Here is a 26,368-nt window from a genome sequence, read left to right on the forward strand (position 1 = left end):
TATGGAGTCTCGCTCTGTCACCAGGCTAGGGTGTAGTGCTGCCATCTTGGCTCACTGCAACCTCCACCTTCTGGATTCAAGCGATTCTCCTGCGTCAGCCTCTCCTGTCCCAGCCAAGTAGCTGGGATTACAGGCGCCCACCATCACACCCGGCTAATTTTTGTGTTTTTAGTAGAAACGGGGTTTCACCATGTTGGCCAGAATGGTCTCCATCTTGACCTCGTGATCTGCCCGCCTTGGCTTCCGAAAGTGCTAGGATTACAGGCATGAGCCACCGAGCCCAGCCTGGAAATCTGGATTTTTAAAATGCAATCTGCTGGTCTTTAAAACTCTGGCATCTGATTTTTTTCTTTAATCAACTTTATTGAGGTGTGCTTTCCATACAACAGAAAAATACAGTTTGAAGAGTTTTGACAAATATTTACACCTATGCAGTCACCATCACAAATGAGATATGTTTTCATCATCTGCCGAAAGCCTTATTATCTATCCCCCTTTGCAGTACTCCCCGCCGCCTCAGATTCCAGGCAACCACTGATCTGCTTTCTGTCACATAGGGAGATTGGTTTTGGCAGTTAGGTTCTAAGTACTGAGCAGGCCAGACCTGTGGGAAGAATCTAGCCTTGGCAGGGGGTAGGAGGCACAGGCTGGAGATCTTTGCTATGTAATCTCATTATATGACTACACATTTTCCTTTGAGGTTACAGGTTTCTGGGTTAACCTCCTGAAGTACTTTTTTAATGGAAAGTCTCCAACTGTCAGAAATGGCAGGAGAGAATAACTTTTTGTCTATTCTAAGTTTTTTGCCCTAGGTCTTTAGTGAGAACACCCAAGTTAGTAAGTCGGTGTTCTCTGCCCATAGAGTATCCCTAAATGCAAGCTGTTTATTTCCTTTGAGGTCTTTCTTGTTGCCATCCTCTCACTTGTTGTGTAGTGGGTTGTTGAAAACTGCTGAGAAAGTTAGGATGTTTCCCCGCTGTTCCAGGCTTTAATGCCCTGCATTGCGTGAGGAGCATTGCCGTGCCCTTTTATCCTGTCCCATGGTTTAAACTGAGACAGTTTAAACTCTGACAGTTAACATTTTTCCAACGAAGATGAATCCAGTTTTTCACTACCTAGGAATCTGCTAAAGATTCTAGCAGTCCGCCGGGCGCGGTGGCTCACGCCTGTAATCCCAGCACTTTGGGAGGCCGAGGCGGGCGGATCACGAGGTCAGGAGATCGAGACCATCCTGGCTAACACGGTGAAACCCCGTCTCTACTAAAAATGCAAAAAATTAGCCGGGCGAGGCGGCGGGCGCCTGTAGTCCCAGCTACTCGGGAGGCTGAGGCAGGAGAATGGCGTGAACCCAGGAGGCGGAGCTTGCAGTGAGCCGAGATCGCGCCACTGCACTCCAGCCTGGGCGACTAAGCGAGACTCTGTCTCAAAAAAAAAAAAAAAAAAAAAAAAAAGATTCTAGCAGTCCAAGCAGCTGTGGATGCTCTCCTAATAATGTAAATGACCAGAAGTCCAGGCCCCAGTCAATAACCAACCCAGTAGCAATGAGCACCCTAGCACTCAGATTTGTGGTCTCTAAATACCAATTCCCACTAAAAGGAACTGCAGCTTCCTTGAGAAATGGCTGATGCAAGTTTCGAGGTAGGAAATCTGTAAGTTGGAACTTCCCAGAAAAGCAAGGAAGTTATAAAAAATTCTGGGTTTATGAAGGAAGGGGAACATCACACACCAGGGCCTGTCGTGGGGTGGGGGGAGCAGGGAGGGATAGCATTAGGAGATATACCTAATGTAAATGACGAGTTAATGGGTACAGCACACCAACATGGCACATGTATACATATATAACAAACCTGCACGTTGTGCACATGTACCGTAAAACTTAAAGTATGATAAAAAATAAATTAAAAAAAAAAAGAAAGTATTGAAAAAAAAAACCTTCTGGGTTTATGTAAAGAGACTCAGGAGCCAATAGGCTCCTACTGGACAAAGACAGGTGAGTTGAGCATCAGTAACAGTCTTAACTTTAGTGCATTGCAACACATCAGATATGGTTAAATGTAGGAGTTTATAATGATACTTTAAAGAGAGAAATCTAGTCCCTAATTGCTTGATCTTCTCTCTGGTAATTATTAGGGAAATTAAGAGTCACCGTTACAAGAAGCCACAGAGAAACAGGCGTCACCCAGAAGGGCAGTGTATCCCATGCCCATAGCTGTGCCCTGCCCATGGCCCATTAAACAGCAGCCATGAGACCCTTTCCTGTGGCACGTGTGTTGCACGTGTGTATGCTCTTCACCAGCGGGGTAGCTGCAGTCCTACTGCGTCTCTTCTTACTGTGCTGGAAGGTTTAACATTTGGGATTTAATTCTTGTTTTATCTCTAAATTTTTCCATTATACACACATGCTTCTTGACGTACAATGGTGTATGTCCCAATAAACTCATTGTAGGTTGTAGATATTCTAAGTAGAAAATGCATTCAATATACCTACCCTACTGCACATCATAGCTTAGCCTAGTCTACCTTAAATGTGCTTAGAACATTTACATTAGCCTACAGTTGGGCAAAATCATCTAACACAAAGTCTGTTTTGTAACCAAGTGTTGAATGTCTGATGTGACGTATGGAATACGGTACACGATGTAGTGCCGGTTGTTTACCCTTGTGATCGTGTGGCTCACTGGGCGCTACAGGTCACTGCTGCTGCCCAGCCTCAGTACAGAGTGTCGTACTACACATCGCTAGCCCGGGAAAAGATCAAATCTCAAAATTTGAAGTGTGGTTTCTGTGGAGCGCAGATTCCTTTCACACCATCATAAAGTCGGCAAATTGTAAGTCGAACCATTTTAAGTCAGGGATCTTCTATACAGGTAATGCATGCTTGTTGATTAAAACCTTAAATACAGAAGAATACAGAATATGCCTTGTTCCCCATCCTTATTTTTAGTTGCAAAATGGAGAGGTTTCAATTATTTTTTCAAGGTCACTGCTGGTTAGCTGTGGATCAGAGGCTTGAACTAAGATACTGACTCAAGAAACATACCTCTTTTTCAAGTGGCTCAAGTCATCCTTCTTCCATTTTTCTTCAGATAATCATGATGTCATTTCCCTGAAGCTGTTTGAGCTGACGGTGGAGAGAACCCCAGAAGAGGAAAAGCTGCATCGAGACGTGTTCTTGCCCTCCGTGGACAACATGAAGCTGCCCGAGAGTGAGCACGGGGCCCCCAGGGAACGGCCCATAGCTGGGGAGGAGCTTGCAGTGCTGCACGGCTTCGGAGGGGACTTGCACCCGTAGCTCACAGGGCGGTCTCTGCTCTGTGTATTCCTCTGAGGGGTAGGAGCACGTGCATCTGCTTTTCCCCTTCAAGTTACAGATGAGCAGCTGGAGGGCCGCTTTGTTTCTCAGTTGGAAAGCGGGGGTCTAAGCTCGGGCTTCCCAGAAACAGATGTCAGAAATGGGGGGCCGCACAGCCTGTAGTTTGATCTTTCCCTACTGGGTGGGCTCCCTGTTTTCTGACTTGCTTCTCTCTTGCTTCCTTAGTGACAGCTCCACTGCCGCCCCTGAGTGGCCTGGCCCTCTTCCTCATCGTCTTTTTCTCCCTGGTGTTTTCTGTATTTGCCATAGTCATTGGTATCATACTCTACAACAAATGGCAGGAACAGAGCCGAAAGCGCTTCTACTGAGCCCTCCTGCTGCCACTTCTGTGACTGTCACCCGTGAGGTATGGAGGGAGCAGACACTGGCCTGAGCGTGCAGCCTGGAGGGCCTTCTCGTCTCTAGCAGCTGGTTAGGGACTATATTCTGTCACTGGAGTTTTGAATGCAGGGACCCCGCATTCCCATGGTTGTGCATGGGGACATCTAACTCTGGTCTGGGAAGCACCCACCCCAGGCAATGCTGCTGTGATGTGCCTTTCCCTGCAGTCCTTCCACGTGGGAGCAGAGGCGTGAAGAGAATGCATGCGGTTGTGATGCCAAAATCACAGAACGGAATTTCGTAGCCCAGGCCGCCTTGTTGTTTGACTCAGAGAGCCCTTCTACTTCATTTTTGAATCCACAGAGAATCAAAAGCTGGTAGCACCACATACTTTCTGACCATCCATTCATTGGGTTTTGCATCTTACCCAACCCTCTGCCTACCTGAGGAGCTTTCTTTGGAAACCAGGACGGACACTTCTTCCCTGCCCCACCTTCCTTTCACTCCATTCGTTGTCCTCTCTCTGTGCTACCTGAGCCGCGAAGGCATTTGGATGCCTCTCTGTTGGGGCCTGGGGCTGCAGAACGCACCTGCGTTTCACGGGCTTCATTAGCGGCCCGAGGGAGAGGGCTTTCTGCTTTGGATCCCTGTTCCAGCTCCTGTTCTCTAGCACGGGCCCTGGGTCTATCGACTTCCCCCATCAAGTCTCTTCAGGCCCTCAGTCAAGTTTGACTAAAAGTTGGTGTAAAAATCCAGAGAAGCCTGGAAGACATCATAGATGCCGTGGATTAACTGTGAAACTGACCAACTCCAGGTTTGATACCAAAAGCAGTATTTGTCATGTGGTCTGACCATGTGGAGAGATTTCTGGACTTGCTAGAGCCTGCTTAGCTGCATGTTTTGTAGTTACGATTTTTGGAATCCCACTTTGAGTGTTGAAAGTGTAAGGAAGCTTTCTTCTTATATCTTGGGCTTGGATACTGCCCAGAGAAGAAATTTGGCTTTTTTTTTTTCTTAATGGACAAGAAACACTTGCTGTTCTCATGTTCCAACTCTGAGAGCAAGAGACCCTCATCATCTGTGCCTGGAAGAGTTCATTGTCACTGAGCAGCACAGCCTGAGCGCTGTCCTCTGCGTGTCAACCTGTATTCCACTGCCTTATCTGACAAGGGGTCACATGCTGCTCACCTTACTGCCCTGGGATTACATCAGTTACAGGCCAGAGTCTCCTTGGAGGGCCTGGAACTCAGTCCTCCTATGAACCTCTGTAGCCTAAGTGAAATTCTTAAAATCGCCGATGGAACCAAACATGAGCTTCTGACTATGTTCTTTCTTCTAGGAGTGGGTCTGGGGAACGGTCAGGCCTTTATTCTGAGCAGGCCTTTTTTCTGAGCTTCAAGCCCATCAACCATTGTTTTGCCTTCTCCTGGGTTGGAAAAGCCCTCAGCTCAGCTCAGAAGGAAAGGGGGTCACCTTGGCTAGGCACAGGTCTCTGTCTCTTCAGGCTCTTTCCTTCGCATGCACTTAGTTAAGCAGCACAGGCGGGAGTGCTCTCCTGCAGGTGGGATTCAGGTGAGGCAGAGACGAGGCATCCTCCTCCCACCTCCCCTCCACAATAGCAGAATGGCTCCAGGGTGCCAGAGGACAACTGTGACCTAGAGCTTGGCCTTGGAACAGGGAGAACTGCAAAAGAAAGTGGTGGTTTTGTCTTTTTTGAGTTGCAGGGGAGATTGTATGGACCCATGGGAGGACCTAGGTAGGCTCTTGATACGGCCAAGGCAGCAGTGCAGGCGGAAGGGGTCTCATCAGAGGGGAGGGGTGGAGTGAGAAAGATGGCGCCTGTGGGGTTTGCATGATTCCAGCTCATGAGTACCTTAAGGCTTTTTAAAGAGGTCAGGGAGGACATGAAATGCAGTCCCCACCTGCCTCGGGGGCCTTTAGAGAAATGTATGGTGCAGGAAAACCACCTGACCTGGCATCGGATGTCCTGCTTTCGCTCTTGCTTTTTGTTCTAGAAACACATGTTTCCCATCATGAATGGGCAGAATGTTGTCCTGGGCAGTGTCATCCTAGCTGTGTGCTGGAGGGAGCTGCCTGGTCCGTGGTAGGGCTGTTGTGTACATGCTGTGGGTGAGAGCCAGTGCCTCGGCTTGCTGCTTACCCGTAAGGGCCACTTCTCACAATCACCCTTTCCCTCCATACGAAGAGGCTGCGATTCCAAGCCTCTTGTATGAGAGACCCTGTGGACTAGGGGTGGGACATAAAGGTGACGTCACTCCCTGTCCCCGTGAGTCTTGTCGGAAGGGCTGGCATTTTCAGCCTTTCATGTTGTCTTCAGCATCCCCAAATTACAAGATGGCTCTCTGTTACAGAACTTGTTTATTTCAGTGGAAAATTATAGCTCTGCTCTTCTTGTTGGAAGTGATTTCTGAACACAATAGCCAGAATATTCCTAGCACCTTGCATCTATCCTAGAAGACAGAAACAAAGAACTGGTAGGCGGCCCAAGGGGAGGGCTGTTGGTAGAGGAGGAAAGCCGGGCAGCGTGGGCTAATTAGTCTTCTGGGGCTGGAAGTTCTGGGAAAATGTTACTCAGGTGATTGGTAGGTCCTGGGTGGAGTTTCCACTCATGGTCTATTGTAGGCTTTAGGTTTGGATCCTGGGTGGGAAGGATGGAAGAGCTGGCATTGCTGGTGTTTAGTGAAGTGATGATATTGAATATTTTAATGGGAGGATATAGCTGAAGTTGAGGTTTGATCCAGCTCATGGCCAAATAGTGCTAGAGAGAACAGACAACAGTTAGCCTGGGGTGGGGAGCTGAAGACGCTCTCCCCAGAGTCATCCTGAGACCACCTCTGTCCTTGCCTGCAGGGCTGCCACTCACCGGAGCTGAATAGATAAAGTTGAACAGCAAAAGTGCTAGAATCGATATGACCATAAAGGCGATGAGTTTGAAGCGATAGCGTTTCCAGAAAACAGAGCAGAAGTGTTGAGCTGGTGACCGCAACCACATGAAAGAGGTGTAGGGGCGTCTGTCCAGGAGCCAGGGAAATGGCAGAGAATGGCAGAGAGAACCTTCAGGTCAAGCAATCTGATGCAAAGAGCTTTCTTTTTAAAAAAAAAGCAACTTCTGGGCTAGGCGCAGTGGCTCACGCCTGTAATCCCAACAGTTTGGGAGGCCGAGGTGAGTGGATCACCTGAGGTCAGGAGTTTGAGACCAGCCTGGCTAACATGGTGAAACCCCGTCTACTAAAAATACAAAAATTAGCCGGGCATGGTGGCAGGCCCCTATAATCCCAGCTACTCAGGAGGCTGAGGCAGGAGAATCGCTTGAACCCAGGAGGCAGAGATTGCAGTGAGCAGAGACTGTGCCACCACACTCCAGCCTGGGTGACAGAGTGAGACAATTATCTCAAAAAAAAAAAAAAAAAAAACCAATTTCTGCTTACCCCAACTCTCACCCCAAGTCTGTTCTTTGCTGATTGAGCACAGAGCTGCGGGGTGGGAGGTAGTTACCACCTCTCCACGGTAGGCCCACTGGTCACCACCCCACACACACGGAGGAGCAAGACGGATCTGGTGCTTTTGCCCCAAGGACCCTTACAGGGGAGGGTGAAGTGTAGGGTACTGGTTGGGTTCTGACTGGCCTCGCCCGGCTGGCTTGATTAAGGCTTCCTTCTCTGACAGAATCTCCAGGCTCATCTTCACCTTGCCCTAGGAACACCATGGTGAGGGGGAGGCTGAGTTCAGACAGCCGAGCCGGGTAGTTTTAGGGCCTCTTCCCGGGATCAAGAAAGGAAAAGGGATTTAGCTAGGTCCCTAGATGTCTGCTAGAGCCAGGACATGCGGCACAGCAGTCCTAACCAGTAGACACTTTCCCCAGCTCCTACCGACAAGCGCCATTTGCCACCATCGAGGACCTGGCAAGGCCACCAGCCAGTCACAGTCTTCTTCTTAAAGAGGGAGAAGTGCTTGTATTGGAGGAAATAGGGCCACTTGGGGTCAGCGTCCATCATCCTGATGGAGCACTGCTGGGCGTGCCGAGCCGGGAGGGGCATGTCAGACAAATCCAACTCCAGGACCCCTGAGCCCAGAAAAATGACATCAGCAAGAAGGAGCTCTCTGTCCTGTGGTCACAAGCCCTGTGTCAGGACCTCACCTAGGAAGTCGTCGGGGGAGAAGATGTCATTGTCCCAGACCTGGATGATAAGTCGGGCTGGGAACTTCATGGACGTGGCATCCAGGCTCCATATGTAATCCTGGGGCAATGGCGGAAGAGCACGTTGCCGGCCTGTCTCCTGGACGTTTCCCTTGCACCCCTCAGTGGCCCTCCACCCAGCAGTGACAGACTATCAGGGGAGAGGGTTTCCACCTGAGGACATGTTTCTGATGTTCTGGGACAGATGGCGAGCCTCTGGAGGGGTGAGGGGAGGAGCACCAGGAGCCTGAGTCTGTTCGTGTGTGGCCTTTCGTCCCCCCGTGCCCCCACGCCCCAGCCTGTTACCTTCTGGCTCTGGACACACACGCGCTCCGCCGCCAGGTAGTCCATGGTAAAGATGAACCGCCAGTTGAAGTTCGCCTCCCCAGTCAGCGAGTGGTAGTGGATATCTGTCTTCTGCATGTCCTTCTCCAGCCCATACAGCCACCTGGGGCCAGAGTCCTGTCACCTGCGGCTCAGGTGCACTGTCCCCATCCCCCGCTGCAGCCCGTGGGAAGGGCGGCCCAGCCGACACCAGGCCCAGCCGGAAGTGGAGAGGTGTCCCATTCAGGACTGGGCCGTGTCAGCAGGATGACAGAACTGGGGAACTGAGGGGCTCGCCGGAGCCTGACTCCTCTTCCTTACCCTTTGATGTAGATGTCGCTCGTCTTCTCTCTACTTAAATTGTCATCCACCAGGTCCACGTTGGCGGTTTTCCAGATGACGCAGCGCAGCTCATACCTGTGGCCACTGCGCTCTGAGGCTTTGCCAAGGAGGAGCTCCCCAGCCGCAGCCTCGGTGCGGGCGGAGAGGCCTGCGAGGCCGCCCTGTGTGCTCTTGCTCAGTGTGGGGAATTCAGGGCAAGAGAGCTCCCAGGAGAGCTTCCTCCCTTCCCGGCAGAGAAACAAACGACTGCAGCTCAGTACCTGAGGAGAGTGGTGCCTGCACTGGGGGGAGGCTGAACTGTGAAATGCAGCGATTGGGAAGTGGGCTGTCACTCACCGTTTAGGCTTTCTGGGGTTGATGTTGACTGGGGGGCCAGGAGGCCCCAGCTTCTTGGGGAAGATGTCCACCCACATTTGCACCTTTCCCTAGAGCCGGGATACATTGGCTGGTTGGGGGTTGCTAGCCTCTGTTCTCAGCAGGCTGGCCTGGGGTTCCCTGTCCCAGGTTCTGAGGTCTGTTGAGGTTGTGTTCCCAACACCAAGGGGTGGGGCACAGAGATATCTGTGAGGCCGCAGGCGACCACCCACCAGCTTCCCCCTTTCTTTCGACGGAGAGAGTAGCGCAGTGAGATTGGAACACGGTAACTTTGGGGCTGACGGCATGGTGCTGGGATTCCACTTACAACAGGTCTGGAGGGGGAATGCCACTCCCTCGGTCATGCTAGATGGCCTGTCTGGACTGGGCTCCAGATCGGGGTTGGGGCTTCATTTACCAAGCAGCTTGGTGTTGCTTGATAGCCTCGAGTATGGGGAAACCAGTCCAGACTTTCAGGTCATTTTGTGTTACGAACTACAACCTAAGGGTATTAAGCTAGCCACACATACAGAGGAACGAAGGTAAGGGATGAAAAGCGGGAGAAAAGGAAAGAAAAAGGACAGAACTGCTAACATTGAAAACACACAAATACGTTCTGCCTTTCAGACTACCTGACCTAATTATATTCTTTTGAAGTGACCCATTTGAGAAAACAGGTTTAACGAGAATGGTTTTTTATTTTATGTTTTTTGAGACAGTTTCCCTCTGTCACCCGGGCTGTAGCGCAGTGGCACAATCTCAGCTCACTGCAGCCTCTGCCTCTCAGGCTCAAGCGATTCTCATGCCTCAGCCTCCTGAGTAGCTGGGACTACAGGCACCTGCCACCACGCCCAGCTAATTTTTATATTTTCAGTAAAGAGGTTTTGACATGTTGGCCAGGCTGGTCTCAAACTCCTGGCCTCAAGAGATCTGCCCGCCTTGGCCTCCTACAGGCTGGGATTACAGGCGTGAGCCACCGCACCCGGCCAGAGAATGGTTTTTTAAACATTTTGCTCAGAGAGGACTTTCTGTCTGGAATGTGGTAGAGCTTGAGAAGTTTAGAGAATGAGATGAGCCATTATGGTGGCTGCAGAGTGAATGATGATTAGGTGCCTTTGGGGATTTGTATTTCTCTGTTTGGGGTTCTTTGCTGTGGAGAAGACACAGCCTGCAATTAACAGCCAGAACCAGCGTTGTCACGTCTGCACTGTCTGACCTGAGCGCCACCTTCCCACCCCTCGGGAGAGACTTAAGGCAACGGAGACGTTGACTGGCTCCCTAGTGCCTCCCACAGCTGGTGCATGGCCTCTGTTTCTTGTAGATGACCTTTCCAGCTCTGAAATTCTCCATTCTAAGTGACATCACCAGAACTTCTTGCTTATTAACGTGCACAGCATGCTTGTCTTCCGTGCATGTGCGTTACTGAATGTTTGGCCTGCCCTTCCCCTCTCGTGGGCTACGTCCTGGGTGGACGGGCATCTCTGTCTCCTGATCTAGCTCCTCCCATAGGAGCAGGAGTGGCCCCTCCAGTCTCATACCTGGTCGATGCCTGGCTGGCTGTCACTGTACAGTGTGCGGGTCTCCACGTGCTCAGGCACCAGCCCCTGGGTGTGCAGGAGGTGGAGTGCAAGGCGTTCCTTCTTGGGCCCCAAACCGTGAACAGTAGGGGTTTTGGGTTCTGGATTGGAGAGGGATGGAAGGAGGGGGATGTGAGGTCATTAGCCTTCCTATCACCCTCCCCACCACAGCCTGGGTAGGAGTGAGGGGAGAGGGGTGGGCTGGCCTCTGGCTCCAGGGAGCTCTTTCCTTGTCCTCCCCTTTCTCCCCCGAGTCTGTAGCTCTTCCATTCGGGAGCCTCACAGCTCCCAGAGGCCTGTGTCTGTGCTTTCTGCTGGTGTTCTGCGCTGCTCACCAAAGCTTTGCAGCTTGAATTTTTTCCCGTTATAGAAAACAGCATCTTCCTCAGGACTGAACAGAGGCGGAGGCAGCCCTTTGCGCTTGGCATAGCGTTCTAGGAGGTAGCTTGGGGGCATCTGATCCCGCCATCTAAAGGGTCCTGACCTGGGGGATGTGAGAGGAAGAGGTCTGGAGGTTCGGGTCCTGAAGAACACCGTTGTGAGCTGCAGGTTGACCATGGGTGGAAGCTTGGGTGGAGACTGGGCAGGTCTGGGCCCAGTTTCCTGCCCAGGATGCAGGCTTCTCCCAAGGGAGCTGTGGGCTCACTCTTCCACCCCACCTGACTCCCTTCCCCTGGACAGGCCCACGCTCACTGGCAGTAGGATTTGGAGAGCCCACAGTGAGCTCCAAAGCCAGAGAGGAGTCGGTTTTCAAGGTCGATGACTGTGGTTCCTATCTTATCATCAGGTGAAAATAGGTCGAAGTCATAGAGCTGGATCTCTAGGTCCTTCTCCAGGGGGATGTTGCAGGTGAGCTCAAACATCCTAGGGGCGAGGTGTTGAAGGCGGCAGAGGATGTGGGCAGTGTCTCTGTGCCCCCCTCCCTGACCGGTGTCTTGGCCCCGCAGGCCCCTTGTTTCATGGAGATTGTGGAGAGCAGAGCATGGGGTAAGCTGCCTTCTGCCAATCGCCATCCCCTGGTTATGGTTGAAAATGACTTTGGATAGGCCTGGTGTGGGGATCTCAGCTCCCCTCCCAGCCAGAGTGCCAAACGGTAGTACCGGCCCACCCATGCATTTGTCTTCTCTCTGTTGAGCACCAGGGCGTGTAAGACGCTGTGGTAGGAACGTGGAGGCCAGCCAGGAGTGCCAGCGTTCTGTGCCTTCTCCGGCTGACTTCCGGTGTGGAGGGGGTGGGAGTGGAGAAGGGGTCTTGGGGGTTGGGGCAGCTCACGTGCCGAAGATGGGATCCAGAGTGTTGGGCTGGTACATGTCCCGGCTGCCAAGCTCTGTCTTGCCCAGTTTCAGGATCACGTAAGGGTCACACTGGGGTCAGATACAAGTGGGGGAGGGATCGGAACTGGGGAGGGTGTCCAGGTGTGTCAGGGAGGGTGGGAGGGGGTGGAAACAAGCCCCTTGCACCACATGGCGCCTGCGGGGCGCTGGCGTTGTGTGTGTCGGTAGTTGGAGGGGCTCCCAGAGACGGGGTGAGGGGAGCGTGGGGGGCACCTGTGCGGGGCAGGTGCTGTTCTTTACCAGGCCGTTGTAGTCCTGGGGCTGCAGGTTGATGGCTCGTACCACGTACACCCGCACCAGGCATGGCTGGGGGAAGTCCTCTCTCTCTGGCCAAGCCAAGAACTGGAGCGGGGGCTTCGGGGCGTCTGGATTCTCAGGAAAGGGGTAGACACGGAAGAGGCCCTGGCGGGGGAGGGGTGTTGGGGTCCCAGCCTGGCAGTGCTGGGCGGCGCTGTAAAGCCCTCCGGGAGGCGCCCCAGCCCGTGTTCAGGAGAGAGAGGGTTGGGCTGAGGGTGGCAGGAACAGAAGGCCATGAGGACAGTGGAGGCAGGTACAGCACGGTGTCCAGCAGGGCCCACTATGTTGAATCAGGGTGTCGGCAAAGGACCTGCAGTCAGCAGGTGAGTTCCCCGTCTGTGCCGCTGTGGACTCACTCCACCCCATCTATCCCTTCACGTTCGGGCTTGTTCCCTGTGGCTTTGCGGCCTTGGGAGGCCAGCATAGGCCAGAGCGGGGAGGGGCAGGGGAGCGCTCCCTGAGTCCCTGTGGGGGCGAATCTCCTCCACTGCCACAACTTTCTCAAGCCCTGCTCCATCTTCACGATGAGCATAGAGAGCCGAGGCTTTTATTTGTCTTCCGGGGACACAAGGGGCACAAGGAGACGGGGGCAGCTAAGCTGGGGTGGACACACACCTTGAACTCCCCTACCACGGGGCTGTCCAACTTGGGCTGCTCCTGGTAGAGCTTGAAGGTCTGGCAGAAGTCCTGCAGGCCCTGGAAGGCTGGCACGGCCTCCAGCTCACAGTCGTACACCTGCAGGGGTGTGTGGAACCCTGGCTGTCAGGGACTGTTCCCGAGATCAGGAGATGGAGGGACCACCAGCTCCCAGGCCTCGCTCCAAAGCCTCTGGCAGGCAGTGGCCCTGGGGCCAGCACTGTGTGCTTCAGACGGTGGCAGCTGGAGCTGTCTCTGGGAGACAGTGCGGGAACCCCCCCGACTGGAGGCTACCCAGAGGAATCGAGGCTATAGCTCTGCTGGCCTCCTGCAGTGGGCGATTTGATTCCATCCCCCTTTCTTCCCTCCTTCAAACCTTGAGGGTGTGGTAGTCTTTGTACTTGTACTTCAGGGACTTGTGCTCATCTGTGGCCCAGAACAGCTTGCTCCACCAGTCCACCTCGTGCTCATACTCATCCTGGTGGAGAAGAGGATCGTTCTGGCCTTGGGCGGGGGCAGCCCCTGACCTCCCTGCACTGAACGGGGCTGCTCCTCGTTCCCTGGGGCTGAGCCTTCATCACCTCTGCTTTACTGGACTTGAACCAGAACTTTCTGGAGAGGTAGCCTAGGAACTGAAAAAGGAGGGGGTGAGCAAGGGAAAGCCATCGCTCGCTCACGGGCTCTGACTTCAGGGAGGAGAGAGGGTGTCAAGGCCAGGGTTCCCCTGGCGCCCTTGCCCTTGCCTTTCACATAGACCTTTTAATTCAGGGGTCTTTAGAAATGGGATCTAGGGAGCAAGAAGAAGGGGACACATAGTTCTTTGTCCTCATTGCCCATAGCTGCAGACTAGATTCTCGAAGGCGCTCAGAAATGCAGAACCTCAAGCCCCACCCTGACCTACTGAGAGTCTGCTTTTGGTGACAGTGTCTGGAGGATTCCTGCACATTCAAGTTTGACAAGTACCACTTTAGAGCAATAGTTGGGAACCCTGAAAGCACATTGGAATCACCTGTGTGGAAGGGGTTGGAAAAAATTTTGATGCCTGGGTCCTACCTCAGCGATTCTGATAGATCAGCGGCCTAGGCCTCAGGAGTTTTAAAACTCTCAGGTAAGGCTGTGTAACCCCAGCACTTTGGGAGGCCAAGGTGGGAGGATTGCTTGAGCTAAGGAGTTCAAGACCAGCCTGGGCAACATAGCAAGATCCCTGTCTCTATAATTTTTTTTTTTTGAGACGGAGTCTCGCTCTGTCGCCCAGGCTGGAGTGCAGTGGCGCGATCTCAGCTCACTGCAAGCTCTGCCTCCCGAGAATGCCTCACACCATTCTCCTGCCGCAGCTTCCTGAGTAGCTGGGACTACAGGTGTCCGCCACCATGCCTGGCTAATTTTTTGTGTTTTTAATAGAGACAGGGTTTCACCGTGTTAGCCAGGATGGTCTGGATCTCCTGACCTCGTGATCCATCCACTTCGGCCTCCCAAAGTGCTGGGATTAACAGGCATAAGCCACCATGCCCGGCCTAAATTTTTTTTTTTAAGTGGGGGATGGAAGTCTCACTCTGTTGCCCAGGCTGGAGTGCAGCGGTGGGATCTTGGTTCACTGCAACCTCCACCTCCAGGGTTCAAGCGATTCTTGTGCCTCAGCCTCCCGAGTAGCTGGAATTACAGGTATGCACCAGCATGCCCGGCTCATTTCTTTTTTTATTTTTTAGTAGAGATGGGGTTTCACCGTGTTGGCCAGGCCAGTCTTGAACTCGGTGACCTTAAGTAATCTGCCTGCCTCAGCCTCCCAAAGTGCTGGGATTACAGGTGTGAGCCACTGCACCCAGCCAAAAAAAAATTTTTTAAAGATTTAAGGCCAAGCGCGGTGGCTCACGCCTGTAATTGCTGTACTTTGGGAGGCCAGGGCAGATAGATCACCTGAGATCAGGAGTTCAAGACCAGCCTGGCCAACATGATGAAATCCTGTATCTACTAAAAATACAAAAAGTTAGCCAGGCATGGTGGCGTGCGCCTCTAATCCCAGCTACTCGGGAGGCTGAGACAGGAGAACTGCTTGAACCCGGGAGGCGGAGGTTGCAGTGAGCCGAGATCACACCACTGCACTCCGGCCTGGGCAACAAGAGCAAAACTCTCTCAAAAAAAAAAACAACAAAACAACAACAACAACAACAACAACAAAAAAGGATTCAAAAGTTAAAAAAAAAAAAAACAAAACTCTTAGGTGATTCTAATGTGCAGTCAGGCTGAGAGACCCACAGAGACCCTACAGGCTGAGGACCCTACAGTGCGAGGTGGGCCTCACAGTTGGGCACGGATATCTGGACTCTGTTTAATGAACACCCTTCCTTAGGCCCACGGGTTACGCCCCGTCAGCAGTGTGGGAGAAGGTGGGCCTGCAGCCCTTACTTACGTCCTGGTGCTTCTTCCCAGACAGCCCTGTGCGGAGAGAGCGCAGGGACGAGTCTCAGGATGGGGAGAGGGCTGAGGAGGAAGCGCCAACCCGTCGGGGAGCAGGGCCTACCCCACTCCCAGTGCGGGCTCGCTTGTGAGGCCTGGGGAAGGGCACGGAGGAAGGGCCGTACTCGGAAGCTTTGGGTGCACGTAGTCCTGAGCCCAGGGGTCACAGAAGTAGGGCTGGAGGAAGTCGATGTTGGCTTGGCCCGTCACGGTCTGCTGGCCGAAGGCCCAGTTGTCCACCACCTTCACCACGAGGGGCAGTGCGTAGGCCGCCTCCGTGGGCATGAGCTGCAGCCCCGAGGAGATGTGGGGAGTGTGAGACCCACAGAAGAAGAGGGCTGCCCAGCCCCTGCCCTAGGGCCTCTTACCACTATGAGGACTAGGACAGACTCGGACTCGGGGAAGTTGGGGTTGGTCTGAAAGTCTCTGATGGGTTCTGTCCTCAGGGACTCTTCCCCGAATTCCACCAGGAGCTGGGGGGAGCTCGCCTTCTTCATGTTCCGAAGGCCCCAGGCCAGGATCTACCAGAACCAAGAAGGAGGGCAGGACAAGGGGCAGGCAGCGCCTCTGTCATGGGGTCCTGGCCAGAGAAGGGGGCTGAGGGGCAATAGCGGTGCAGCAGGAGCTGCAGGGCCAGGGAATGGGGCTGCAGAGGAGCCAGTGTCCGAAGGCGCACAAGGACAGGCTTCCCCGTCCTGTGAGGGATCAGTGCGTGTCCTGGGGCTGGGACGCTGTCCCCCGACCCATGACGGAGGTGCCCTCCGGCCACTGGCTGCATCCTCCACTGACCTCCATAGCCCGCAGGCATTGCCCCTCCTCACCGCTGCCTTGTCTGGCCTCATCAGTTCTCAGGTGTAAATTCCTGAGGCCGACTGCCTCTGAGGCCCGAAGAAGCAGGAAGTGCCTGAATTTCTCAGGGCCCCTATGCTGTCTAGCTCACTGAGGACCCCGTGGCCATTCGGTGACCTGGCACCCTGCCAGGACATAGCTGCACCCTGACTCATGAGGCCTCCTTGGGGCCCAAAGCGGGAACCAGCCAAGTTGCCTGATCTCGGGGAAGCCATCAGTCCCAGAGGCCTGACCATCTTGTGCTCTTTGCCACGTCTGCGGCAGGGCACACGCGTTCTGAAGGAGGACCCCCATGCTACTCTCAGAGGTGAGGCGAGCAGCATCCTGGCATTTGCAGTCAGACAGCATTTGCTGTCACGTAGTCCCTGCGTCACTGTGCATGGAATGTGTTGTCTCTTGGAGCCTCTATTTCCTTCTCTGCAAAGTAGTTCCTGCTGCGCAGGGGCAGCGTGAGTCCGAAATGTGATCACGCACGCTACAGCCCTGTGCCCACTCCCCACTGCAGAGGTTTGTGGTAAAATGATTTCCAGTGTTACACCAGAACCTCTTCATTTCTCTCCTGTCTCCCTCCACCTCCCAGGTAGTCTTTCTCGGGGTGCGAGCTTTGGATCCGGTAGTCAGAAAGCTGCAGCGCACTCCAGACCACCCCCGTCTGCCCTGCCCACCATCCCCATCCCACGTCGCCAGCACCTCAATGGCCATCCTCTTTATCGTGGGCTGGATGCTCTTGGGGAGTGTGTATGCCCCATTCTTCCAGGGAACGCTTAAGATAGGCAGCTGCTTCTCGCCAAGCTTCTGGGGGAGGGCAGGGAGCATGAGGTCCTCTGGGCTGGTCCTACTGCCCTCACCCCCACCTCAAGCAGGTCCCTCAGAGGCCCCACCGAGCCCAGAGTCCCATGGGTAGGGGCTGGCGGGGGGACTTAGGGGAGAGGCTGGGCAGGTCAGCGTCACCAAGCCCACAGCTCTGGATCCTGGGCCCCAGGCGTTTCCTGACAGGGTGGAGTTGGCCCCCGCTGGCTGGGGATGGGACGGGGACAGGCACTGAGCGCCACACTTCCCGGCCAGGCCCTCTCAATACCTCAGTCTGGAGGATCAGCTCACAGGATGCCAAGATCTCGCCCTCTTCCTTCCCCAGCTCCTTCATAAGGGGGTGCCACCTCATGGGGGGCAGGATCCGGTCCTGGAGATCCAGCCAGACCACTGGGGGCCACATGCTTCGTCCCCACAAGCTCTCCTTGCCCTGGAGGGGAGAAGTTCACAAAACACGGAGACCACGCTGGCAGGGCCCAGCTCTGCCCGGGCTTCTCAAGGCAAGGGCGACAGCTGGCAGACGAATTTCCACGGTGCTCTCTGCACGTCAGGCCGCATGGGAGAAATTTCCATACATTTTCCTCTAAAATAAATCCCCTCAGCCACTCTGCAAGGTAGGTCCTCTTCCTCCTGCTCTGCCCAGCCCACCTTACCCAGGAGTCACGCTGCCACAGCTCTAGCACCACAAGCGGCGGGCTCTCTTTGGTGTCCTGCGGGTTTTCGTACAGAAGGAGGTGCTGGAAGATGAGTGTCTGTGCCCACGTGGGGCCTGCAGAGCTCCTCAGGGTTTGGGTGCACTGGCTGTGGTTCAGGAAGACCACCCGAATGAAGGGCCCTGGAGGGGTGGAGGACGAGGGAGCAGTGTCGAGCTGGGAAGAGGGGCTTTCCTGTCTTCTGCTGCTGCAGCCGCTGGACCCAGTGGGGCCGGGGAGGGTCAGGCAGGGCAGCCACTGAGGCCTCCCAGGGCCCCGTCAGAGTCAGCTGCAGAGCACCGGGGTCTGTCACCAGAGGCCAGGCATCATCTGGTCCCATCCACGAGTTGTGTGTGCCTCCCAGGGTTGAGGCCTGGGCCTCACAGAGATGGAGGGCAGGGGCTCCTCTGGAGGAGTTCTAGGGAGGAGGTCACTTGTGGCTGCCCTTCTTTTTTTTTTTTTTTGTGGTCAGAGTTTCGCTCTTTCGCCCAGGCTGGAGTGAAGTGGTGCAATCTCAGCTCACTGCAACCTCTGCCTCCCGGGTTCAAGTGATTCTCCTGCCTCAGCCTCCCAAATAGCTGGGATTACAGGCGCGCGCCACCATGCCCGGCTAATTTTTGTATTTTTAGGAGAGACGGGGTTTCACCATGTTGGCCAGGCTGGTCTTGAACTCCTGACCTCGTGATCTGCCCACCTCGGCCTCCCAAAGCGTGGGGATTACAGGTGTGAGCCACCGCGCCCGGCTCTGTGGCTGCTCTTTCATGGCAGCGGCAAGTGGCCTGGCATCAGGGAGCACCACAGGGGCCTCTCGATGTGGGTGGTGAAGCCCAAGGGATACAACTCCCAGCAGACATCCTTGGAGCCCTGCCACCTACTGTCCCCGCTCCCTACAAACAGCACTGAGGACCAGGCTGGAGCACGTGGCTTGTCTCCTGAAACTCTCACTGGGACATCCTCACAGGACCAAGGACAGGCCCTCCCCACAGGCCCTCTCGGCCCCTACTGTCCAAACAGAGTGGCACATGGTTCCCAAGCATACTGCCCTCTCTCTTGCCCTCATGCCCCACCAGCACTGCCAGGCAGCTCCTCTTCCATGCCCAGCTAGGTGGCCACCACTGGGATGGAGCCCCCTCAGCTCCCGCTTCTAATTCCACAGCACCGGGGTCGCGCCTCAAGAGCGGGCCTGCCTCGAAGTCTTGGTTTTGTGTCTTTTCCCCAAACCAGCACCATGAGCTGATTGGGAGACAGGTCTGCATGTCCGTCACCCTCATCCATGCCTGTCTTTACACTGCTGAGCAGCTGTGACACCAGGTCCCAGGGACAAGGCTCGCAGCCGGTGAGGGGCCAGCGGGCAGGGGCCCTGGCTGGGACTGCAAGCAGGAACAGGACCCTGCTCTCCTCCCTGAGGCCTCGTCCTCAGCTGGGGACAAGGCTGCCTGCCACCTACCTTGGAATGTCAGGATCTGATTGGACACCAGGTTCCGGGCCTGGTAGATGTAGCAGAAGAGCTGGTAGTAGTGGGGCTCTGGGGAAAGAGGAGCCATGCCTGTCACCTCCCCAGGACTCCAGCGGCTCCCTCTGGCTGCCCCCACCGCTTCCCCACCCCCTGCCCTGGGCACTGGCCTCTGGGGCCATTCAAGCAGCCTCCTGAGCCAGCACTTACTGTTAAAGGTGCAGTAGATGAAGGGCATGTTGGGGGGCCGGGCGTCCTGCCTCTGGGGGTCCCTGAACTGTCTGTCCAGACCCCACGGCCATGGCTTGCTCTCCTCTTCCTTCCCAGCTCGGTGTTTCAGATCCATGGCCTGTAGCCAGGACAGTCCCCCCTGAGGCCCTCAGGTGCTGCTCCTGTGTCCTCTAGCCCAGGCCCGGTCGCTGCCACCCTCGCCAGCCTGAGGCGCAGAGGCCCTTCCTCCACCATGGGCGCCCCAGCCGGGCCAGGCCCTGGCCTCTCTGGGAGGGGGTTGCAGGCAGGCGCCCCCAGCCTGCGAGGCTTTACCAAGGAGCCCTCCAGGAGGAAGACGGGCGCGACGCCCTTGTCCTTGTCGGGCACCAGCCTGCGGCGCCAGCAGCGGCGGCGGAAGCGGCTCCGGGGCTGAGGGTGGAGGTGGAACTTGGAGCCGAAGGCGTCGTACTCCCAGCCGTCCTCCTCGCCCTCGGCCGGGCCCTGCGGTGGGGAGGAGCGCAGGGCTGTGTTCTCGCAGCCGCGAAGGGGGCTCTGCCCGCAGCCCCCGCCAGGGCCCCCGCGGACGCCTCACCAGATGCAGGAAGGAGACGGTCTCCTGCTCGCGGCTCAGCTCCCCGCGGTTCCGGAAGCGCACGCGCGCCCAGCGCCGCCGGCGGCACGAGTGGTAGGTCTTCTCCACCGGGCTCCAGACCTGGGGCAGGCCCGAGGGGGGGATGCCCACGCCATACTCCCAGCCTGCGGCGGGGGACCACGGCCCTGAGTCCGCAGGTGTCCGCGGGTTGGGAGGACCGGACAGGCCCCGGAGACAGGCCCTAGAGGGGCATGACTTCCCTCGCAGCCCGGCCTCTTGCCCTGAGCTGTGGAGAGCAGAGTGGCTACACTGTGTCACCTGAATGGCCTGGGACCAGCTGCCCAACTTACAAATGAGGCAGGCGAGGCTCAGAGAAGTCCTGTGACTCGCGCAAGGCCACACAGCCCATAGGCAGCAAAGCTTGCATCTTGAGCCCGGGCCTTGAGACTTGCAGCCCTGGAGCTGCTGTGGGTGAATTCAGCCGCCACGTGACAGCCTCCTGGTCACCAGCATCTGCCAGGCCTTGCTCTGGGCCAGGCTTCAGGACACACCGAGGGCCTGTGCTGTCTTAAAACTGGGGCCCATGCGTAGGGAAACGCTGGAGATCCCGCTCTGGAGGCTAGGGGGCCACAGGAATTGAGGCCTATCCCACTGAGGGCTTGGCTGCTCTGATCCCACCCTGCTGGCTGCCGTGCTTTTGAGGCCCTGGTCTCTCCCGATCCCAACCCTGACCAAAGGACTGACCCTTACTGTCCACTGCGTGGTTCAGCTCCACCACCCAGTCCTTCTTAAAGTGCCAGCCTTGGGGGCACTTCACGTTCTCCCGGGCCTCCGTGGGCTGTCCGTTCTGCAGGTGGACAGAGAGGGCGAGCAAGGGGCACATGAGCTGGGAGAAGGCCGCCCTCCCTCCCTCTTCCCACACCTGTGTGCGTGCCTGCCGTGGCCGCAGCGGCCTCTCGCTCCAGGCCAGACCATGCTTGCCCCAGCTCATGCCACCAGAGCCATCAGAATACGCTCCAAGGACCTGCCTCTCTGTGCTGGAAACTGCTCCTCCTCATTGTAAAGGGGAGACTAGCATGCTTTTGAGATCAGTTAAACCCACACTGCCCAATACAGTAGCCACCAGCCGCCTGGGGCTACTCTAGCTTAAATGAGTTAAAATTCAAAGTTTAGTTCCTTCGTCTCACTAGTGCCCCATTTTAAGTGCTCAGTGGCCACACGTGCAGATATGGAAGATTTCCATCATCACGGAGAGATCTACTGGACAGTGCCGGGTTAGCCCATCCCAAGCAGATTCTCTCCTTCGGGGTCAGCAGTACCTTTGAAGAAGCCTAGGAGGAACCACTGCTCCCCTTTTGTTGTTTCTCAGTCTTATTTAAGGTATTTCTACAAACCCCTCACCCCGTCAGTGCTGAGAGCCTGCGGGCTGGTGCGCTCACCCAGGGCCCCACGCATAGTGCAGGGCATAGGGCTCAGACCCTTTCCACTGCGACCCCCAGCTTCCAAGGCGCCCCGCCTGGTGGCCTTGCTTGCCCCCCAACCCCTGAGGCAGCTTCAGCCCTACTTACCACGTCTGTGTTTGGGATGGCGGCAGGCCCCCAGGCGCCTCTGATGTCGCGGCCCTGGTTCTCATATACCTCCTCCAGCACCTGGCTCTTGTTGATGTCTGTGTCCAGGAGGAGTCTGGGGGTAGTGAGACCCCAAGTTCCCAGCACACCTCCCCGAGCAGCCCCTGGGGCCGTCCTCTGCTGGCCAAGCGTTCCCATACCTGGCATCCCCATCTGCTCTGGGCAGGACAGGGCCAGCAAGCAGGACAGGGTGGTGGGCAGGGCGCTTGGCCTGGTGCACCTCGGCCCTCTGGCCCCAGGCTTAGGGGCTGGGTACCCATCTTTCTGGGCTGACGTGGACTGGCCCTCCCAGGTGAAAAGTCTCCCCTCCGGTGGGGCCTGCCCCCTCCTTACCTCCTCTGAGGTTCCACTGTCCAGCTGTCCTGCCAGTGCCATCCCAGGGGTGGCTGGAAATCCGTCATGGGGAGGGTCTTGTTCCCCATGACATCTGAGAAGTTGGGGCAGCGATACAGCCCCTGCTGCCCCCACTGGTCTTTATACTTGGCCTGATTCTCATACTAGGGGAGGGAAGCTTGTCAGGGCGGCCACCTCCTCCAGCACAAAGTGCAGGGACATGGGCCTCCCCGGACCCCCTGACTCTGGGCTGCAGGGGCATCCTTAAACTGTGGTAGCCAGGCAAGAAAGGGCCATGTCCCCATTGCACAGGTGAGGGCACTGAGGCTCAGAGGTCAAGCCTGCCCTGGGCCACTCAGCTGGCAGCGTGGAGTGGATGCTGCATGTTTGGACAGAGATATCATAAGACATCTATGTAGTGCTTGGAGGCACAGACGTGGAGACAGGTCTGGGTTGAAGGAGAGGGAGCAGGGCCTGTGTGCTCAGCGGGGAGAGTGTGGATGAAAAGGCCCAGAGGCAGCAACGGTGGTCAAATGGTGCAGGAGGGCTGGGCTCCCCAGGGTCTGCAGTGACAAGAGAGCAGGCAGCTGCCATCAAAGGCACCGGCCCAGTCCTCTGGTGCCTGCTGAGCATACAGGCCCTGCTCCCTACCCCTCACCCTGAACCCCTTTCTGCCTCTGCACCTCCAAGACCTACAGAGCTGGTTAGACATATTATAATGTATCCATCTACACATGCAACTTAGACACTGCAAACATGTTTTAATTCAGTAAGTTAAAAAGCCTGACACTCAAACCTTATTTCCCCTCTGCTGTTCACATGGCTTCCTGAGCCATGTCCTCCCTCAGGGAGCCCAGGATATCTCCCCTCCTCTGGTTCCAGAGCAGTCCCTGGCCGCTGCCCACCCACTCCCCGGGTTGATCGCTCTGTGGGCAGATGCCTCAGATCCTGCTCCTCTACCGTGCTAGGCCTTCACCTCCTGGGACCCTGCTGGGGCCTGCAGGGGTCCTGGGCTGCCCTGTTGGTGATGGGTGAGGCCCCTGCAAGTCACAGCCTTGCTCACTTCATGTGCTGTTGATGAACTAGGAGAAAGCTCGGAATAAACCTGCATCAGGGAGAGGGGGATCAGGCCCTGGAGGCCACTTAGTTGCCCCCTTTGTCTCCACACGTGTGTGGAGGATCAACAAGAGACCATAGCTGGCAGCGTCCAAGATTGCTTTAGTCTCTGCCTCCTCCATCAGACTCTCTCTTCGCCCTCAGTTTCAGTCAGGAATTTTTTCTCCCTCTTCAGTGCAGGGCTACTGCAGCTTCACCCTCCCTCATCACGCGACATGCCCTGCAGGGAGGCCATCTCTTCCCTGCCAGGCCACCCCACCCCCACCCCTGCATGCCTGCCCTGGCCTTGGGCTGCCGCTCGCCACTCACCGTCTCGGCGTACACTGCCATGTCACCCTGGCAGAGAAGCTGCAGGTCCTTGCTGTCTGTGACATTGCCAAGCCACATGCAGACCCGGAGGTGAGCTGGGAGCACATCCTTCTGTCCTTCACCCTCTGGGTACTGAGTCAGAGGCCGATCGGTCCCATAGGGGCACTAAACACCCTGAACGCCACCCCAGCCACCCCCCAAGTGGGCTGTACCTGCCCCTTCCCCCCGAGCCCTGGGAGCGGGGCCCTCACTGAGCTGAGTGCTGGAGCCGTAAGTGAATGGCATGGAGTTCTGTTCTACCCTCCAGAGCAGGGTGGCTCCACCGTGGCAGCCATGAAGCAGAGAGGCTGGGAGTGCCTCGCAGAGGGAGTAGCAGGGACGTTGATAATGGGACTGACGGACGTGCCTTGTGAGTTTGTTATGGGCCGGCACTGTGCCAGTTGCCCCGTGTGCATCGTAGGCCTGGATCCTCACAGCCCACCACGAAGAGGGTATGGTGATTGCCAGGCCCATTCTACAGAGCAGCACACTGAGGGCTGGGCATGGTCAGGAGTTGGCCTAGGGCCACACAGAGCCAGGATTCATGTCTCAGGGGCCCTTGCAGGATGCAAAGGACTCTGGTGGGCATGGAAGGAGCTTTGCACATTGGTGGAGAGGGCAAAGGGCAGGTACAGTTGGGGCCAGGGAAAGCCCAGAGTGTCCTCACTGTTGAGAGTATGGGCTAGAGAGAATGGATACAGGCACAGGGGCCAGGGGCCAGGCCACAAGGCGGCACCTTCTCCAGGAGGCAGTGGGGAGCCAGGGAGTCTCTGATGGGGGGAGGGAGTGGCCCCCACGTCCCCCCGGGAGGATCAGAAGCAGGGAGGCTACTGTCACGGCCAGGAGTGAGGGTGGCGGTCCGGGTGTTTAGTCTTATTTATAGCTTGCATCTGATATGATGGGCTGGTGCCAAATCTTACAGACATTCAATATTTTGGAGATCACCCTGTCATGGTCCAGGGAAGAGATGACAAGGGGCTGGACCAAGTGGCGGCCATGAGGATGATGAAGGAGGTGGATTTGTTTTCTGGTTTTGTTTCGTTGTTTTTTTTTTTTTTTGAGATGGAGTCTCGCTCTGTCACCCAGGCTGGAGCAGCGTCATGATCTCGGCTCACTGCAACCTCCGTCTCCCAGGTTCAAGCGATTCTCCTGCCTCAGCCTCCCGTGTAACTGGGATTACAGGCAAGCGCCACCATGCCCGGCTAATTTTTGGTATTTTTAGTGGAGACGGGATTTCACCATGTTGGTCAGGCTGGGTCTTGAACTCCTGACCTCAGATGATCCACCCGCCTCAGCCTCCCAAAGTGCTGGGATTACCTGTGAGCCACTGCGCTCACGAGGAGGTGGATTTGGGGAACATTTATGAGGTACATGGACTTGCCATCACCCAACATGCTGGCAGCCACAGACCCCTCTCTTCCTCTGGGGACAGCTTCAACCCCATTCCAGCTGGTTAAGGGACCAGGGAAAGAAGCCCCATAGGGGCTGCCCTGCAAGTTCAGGGGCTCCCCCGGGGGCATTTCTCGGCCCTGTCCTCCCCTGAGGACCCCTTGATTCCCACCTGGAGGAGGAGTGTCTGTATCTTCCCACAGAGCCTGCCGGAGTGCAGGGCCCCTGCCCGGGAGAAGAGGACGGAGTGGGCAGGCACCTGTGCGTAGGCCACTCGCTGCTCCTTGGCCACCAGCCAAATCATCACGTCAGGAAGGCCCATCTGGGGCTGCCAAGGTGGGAGAACGTCAGGCCCTGCGCGGCTGGCTCCCAGCCCTGCTCCAGGCCAGTGTGTGCAGCACCCACCTCAGGGAGCACAGCGTTGAGGCGGTACAGCCAGTCCTCCGCTGTGGCCACCATGTCCCTGGGCATGGCTTGCTTGGCCTTTTGGGCCAGTTCTTGCAGGAGGAGGCTGCGGAGCTGCCACCTCTTCCTGTCCAGGTTGGTGGCTTTGGGCTGGTCGGTCATGCAGGGCAGAGGGCGCCTGTGGCCAGGACAGGGTAGCAGGGGCTGGACCTCTCTACTGCCTCCCAGTGTCACCAGAGCCCTGCCTTAGGCCAGCGTGCCCCTCCTGACCTCAACATCCTGCCCCCATCTGCTGCTGGCCTGGCCCGGGAGCCCTTCCCACCGCTTCGTAGGAAGCCTGCTCGCTGTGCGTCCAGCCCTGGGTTCTCATCCAGCCCTCTACTATGGCCTGCAGGGAGGTGGGGCTGTGCGGGCTTGTCTGCAGGAAGGGGACAGGTTGACTCGGTAGGAGCCTCGGGCGTGGGTGTGGGGCAGCAGGGACCATTCTGATAGGGCGGTCAGGGGGCCTGAATGGGAAGGGAGAAGTGACTCTTGGGGTTTCCTGCTGGGGAGAGGTCTGAGCAGTGCTCCTCCCCAAGGAGGGTGGGGGCAGGTGTTCAGGGCACTGCTCTGAGCCCCCAGGCCTGGATCTGGCTCAGCTCCAGGCCAGCTGTACCCCAGAGTGCCCCTACTCCTACTTGCAGTCCTCCACCAGCTCCCTCAGCAGTTTCTCCCACTGGCAGAGGAGAGCTGGGTCCTTCGGATTCCGCGTGGATTTCAGGGTGTCCAGGTTGGCTTTCTGCCCAGCAGGAGAGAAACGGTAAGAGAGCCCGCCTCAGCATGGAGCCCAGCTGGACAGGCCACAGGGCTGATTGGTCCAAGATGTTTCCAGCCACGACCTTGGGAACTTTGAGGGATAACTTGGTGATATCAGTTCAAGGTCGTCCACAACTCCGCGGCTAGGACCCCCCCACATCCTTCCTGCTACCCAACAGAAGAAACAGGTGGCAAGAAGCTGGGACGGGGTAAGACTGGGAAGCAGTGCAGAGCACTGACCTCCACACAGGCGTGAGAAAGTCATGCCGGAGGTCCCAGCCCCAGGTGGCTCCCGAGAACTACACTCCCGACAGCCACCTGAGACTCTTTGTGATCTCACTCCTTCCAGCTTCCATGGTCGGATCTTCATGTCACCTCCATGCCTCCCCCCAACCCTGCCGAACTTCAAAAACCAGCACATTGCTGTGGCTTTGCATGTTATTCCCTTCTACCCCCACCCAGCCCCCAACAAACTCCTATGCATTCTTCAAAACCCTGCTGATGTGTCATCTCTTTTTTTTTTTTGAGACGGAGTCTC

At 56.2% G+C, this 26,368-nt stretch overlaps 2 protein-coding genes across 3 annotated transcripts in view; one reads left to right on the forward strand and one right to left on the reverse strand.

Moving 5' to 3' along the window:
- The window catches only part of LMAN2L (lectin, mannose-binding 2-like), a 36,021-nt gene extending 31,019 nt beyond the window's left edge, over positions 1-5,002 (forward strand). For both annotated transcript variants that reach the window (XM_011969636.1, XM_011969637.1), the window contains 2 exons: positions 3,087-3,206; positions 3,539-5,002. In XM_011969636.1, coding sequence (XP_011825026.1) covers positions 3,087-3,206; positions 3,539-3,681 — 263 coding nt within the window. In that variant the 3' untranslated portion in view covers positions 3,682-5,002. The remainder of the gene's footprint in view (positions 1-3,086; positions 3,207-3,538) is intronic.
- Positions 5,003-6,058: 1,056 nt separating this feature from the next.
- Positions 6,059-26,368, reverse strand: part of FER1L5 (fer-1-like family member 5) — a 68,843-nt gene continuing 48,533 nt past the window's right edge. Inside the window, exons 22-54 of the mRNA XM_011969681.1 lie at positions 25,713-25,813; positions 25,036-25,213; positions 24,803-24,958; positions 23,203-23,334; positions 21,778-21,941; positions 21,385-21,499; positions 20,561-20,663; positions 19,817-19,980; positions 19,558-19,725; positions 19,225-19,363; positions 19,009-19,086; positions 17,523-17,704; positions 17,138-17,299; positions 16,750-16,854; positions 15,579-15,731; positions 15,336-15,498; positions 15,164-15,189; positions 13,338-13,388; positions 13,133-13,234; positions 12,736-12,855; positions 12,064-12,225; positions 11,762-11,853; positions 11,183-11,353; positions 10,825-10,973; positions 10,451-10,590; positions 8,895-8,983; positions 8,538-8,633; positions 8,199-8,340; positions 7,854-7,953; positions 7,585-7,778; positions 7,299-7,408; positions 6,579-6,726; positions 6,059-6,473 (exon numbers count right to left, since the gene is read on the reverse strand). Of these exons, the coding sequence (XP_011825071.1) occupies positions 6,249-6,473; positions 6,579-6,726; positions 7,299-7,408; positions 7,585-7,778; positions 7,854-7,953; positions 8,199-8,340; positions 8,538-8,633; positions 8,895-8,983; positions 10,451-10,590; positions 10,825-10,973; positions 11,183-11,353; positions 11,762-11,853; positions 12,064-12,225; positions 12,736-12,855; positions 13,133-13,234; positions 13,338-13,388; positions 15,164-15,189; positions 15,336-15,498; positions 15,579-15,731; positions 16,750-16,854; positions 17,138-17,299; positions 17,523-17,704; positions 19,009-19,086; positions 19,225-19,363; positions 19,558-19,725; positions 19,817-19,980; positions 20,561-20,663; positions 21,385-21,499; positions 21,778-21,941; positions 23,203-23,334; positions 24,803-24,958; positions 25,036-25,213; positions 25,713-25,813 (4,380 nt within the window). The 3' untranslated portion in view covers positions 6,059-6,248. The remainder of the gene's footprint in view (positions 6,474-6,578; positions 6,727-7,298; positions 7,409-7,584; positions 7,779-7,853; positions 7,954-8,198; positions 8,341-8,537; positions 8,634-8,894; positions 8,984-10,450; positions 10,591-10,824; positions 10,974-11,182; positions 11,354-11,761; positions 11,854-12,063; positions 12,226-12,735; positions 12,856-13,132; positions 13,235-13,337; positions 13,389-15,163; positions 15,190-15,335; positions 15,499-15,578; positions 15,732-16,749; positions 16,855-17,137; positions 17,300-17,522; positions 17,705-19,008; positions 19,087-19,224; positions 19,364-19,557; positions 19,726-19,816; positions 19,981-20,560; positions 20,664-21,384; positions 21,500-21,777; positions 21,942-23,202; positions 23,335-24,802; positions 24,959-25,035; positions 25,214-25,712; positions 25,814-26,368) is intronic.

This window comes from Mandrillus leucophaeus, unplaced genomic scaffold (assembly GCF_000951045.1).
Source record: "Mandrillus leucophaeus isolate KB7577 unplaced genomic scaffold, Mleu.le_1.0 Scaffold9, whole genome shotgun sequence".
NCBI classification, from domain to species: domain Eukaryota; kingdom Metazoa; phylum Chordata; class Mammalia; order Primates; family Cercopithecidae; genus Mandrillus; species Mandrillus leucophaeus.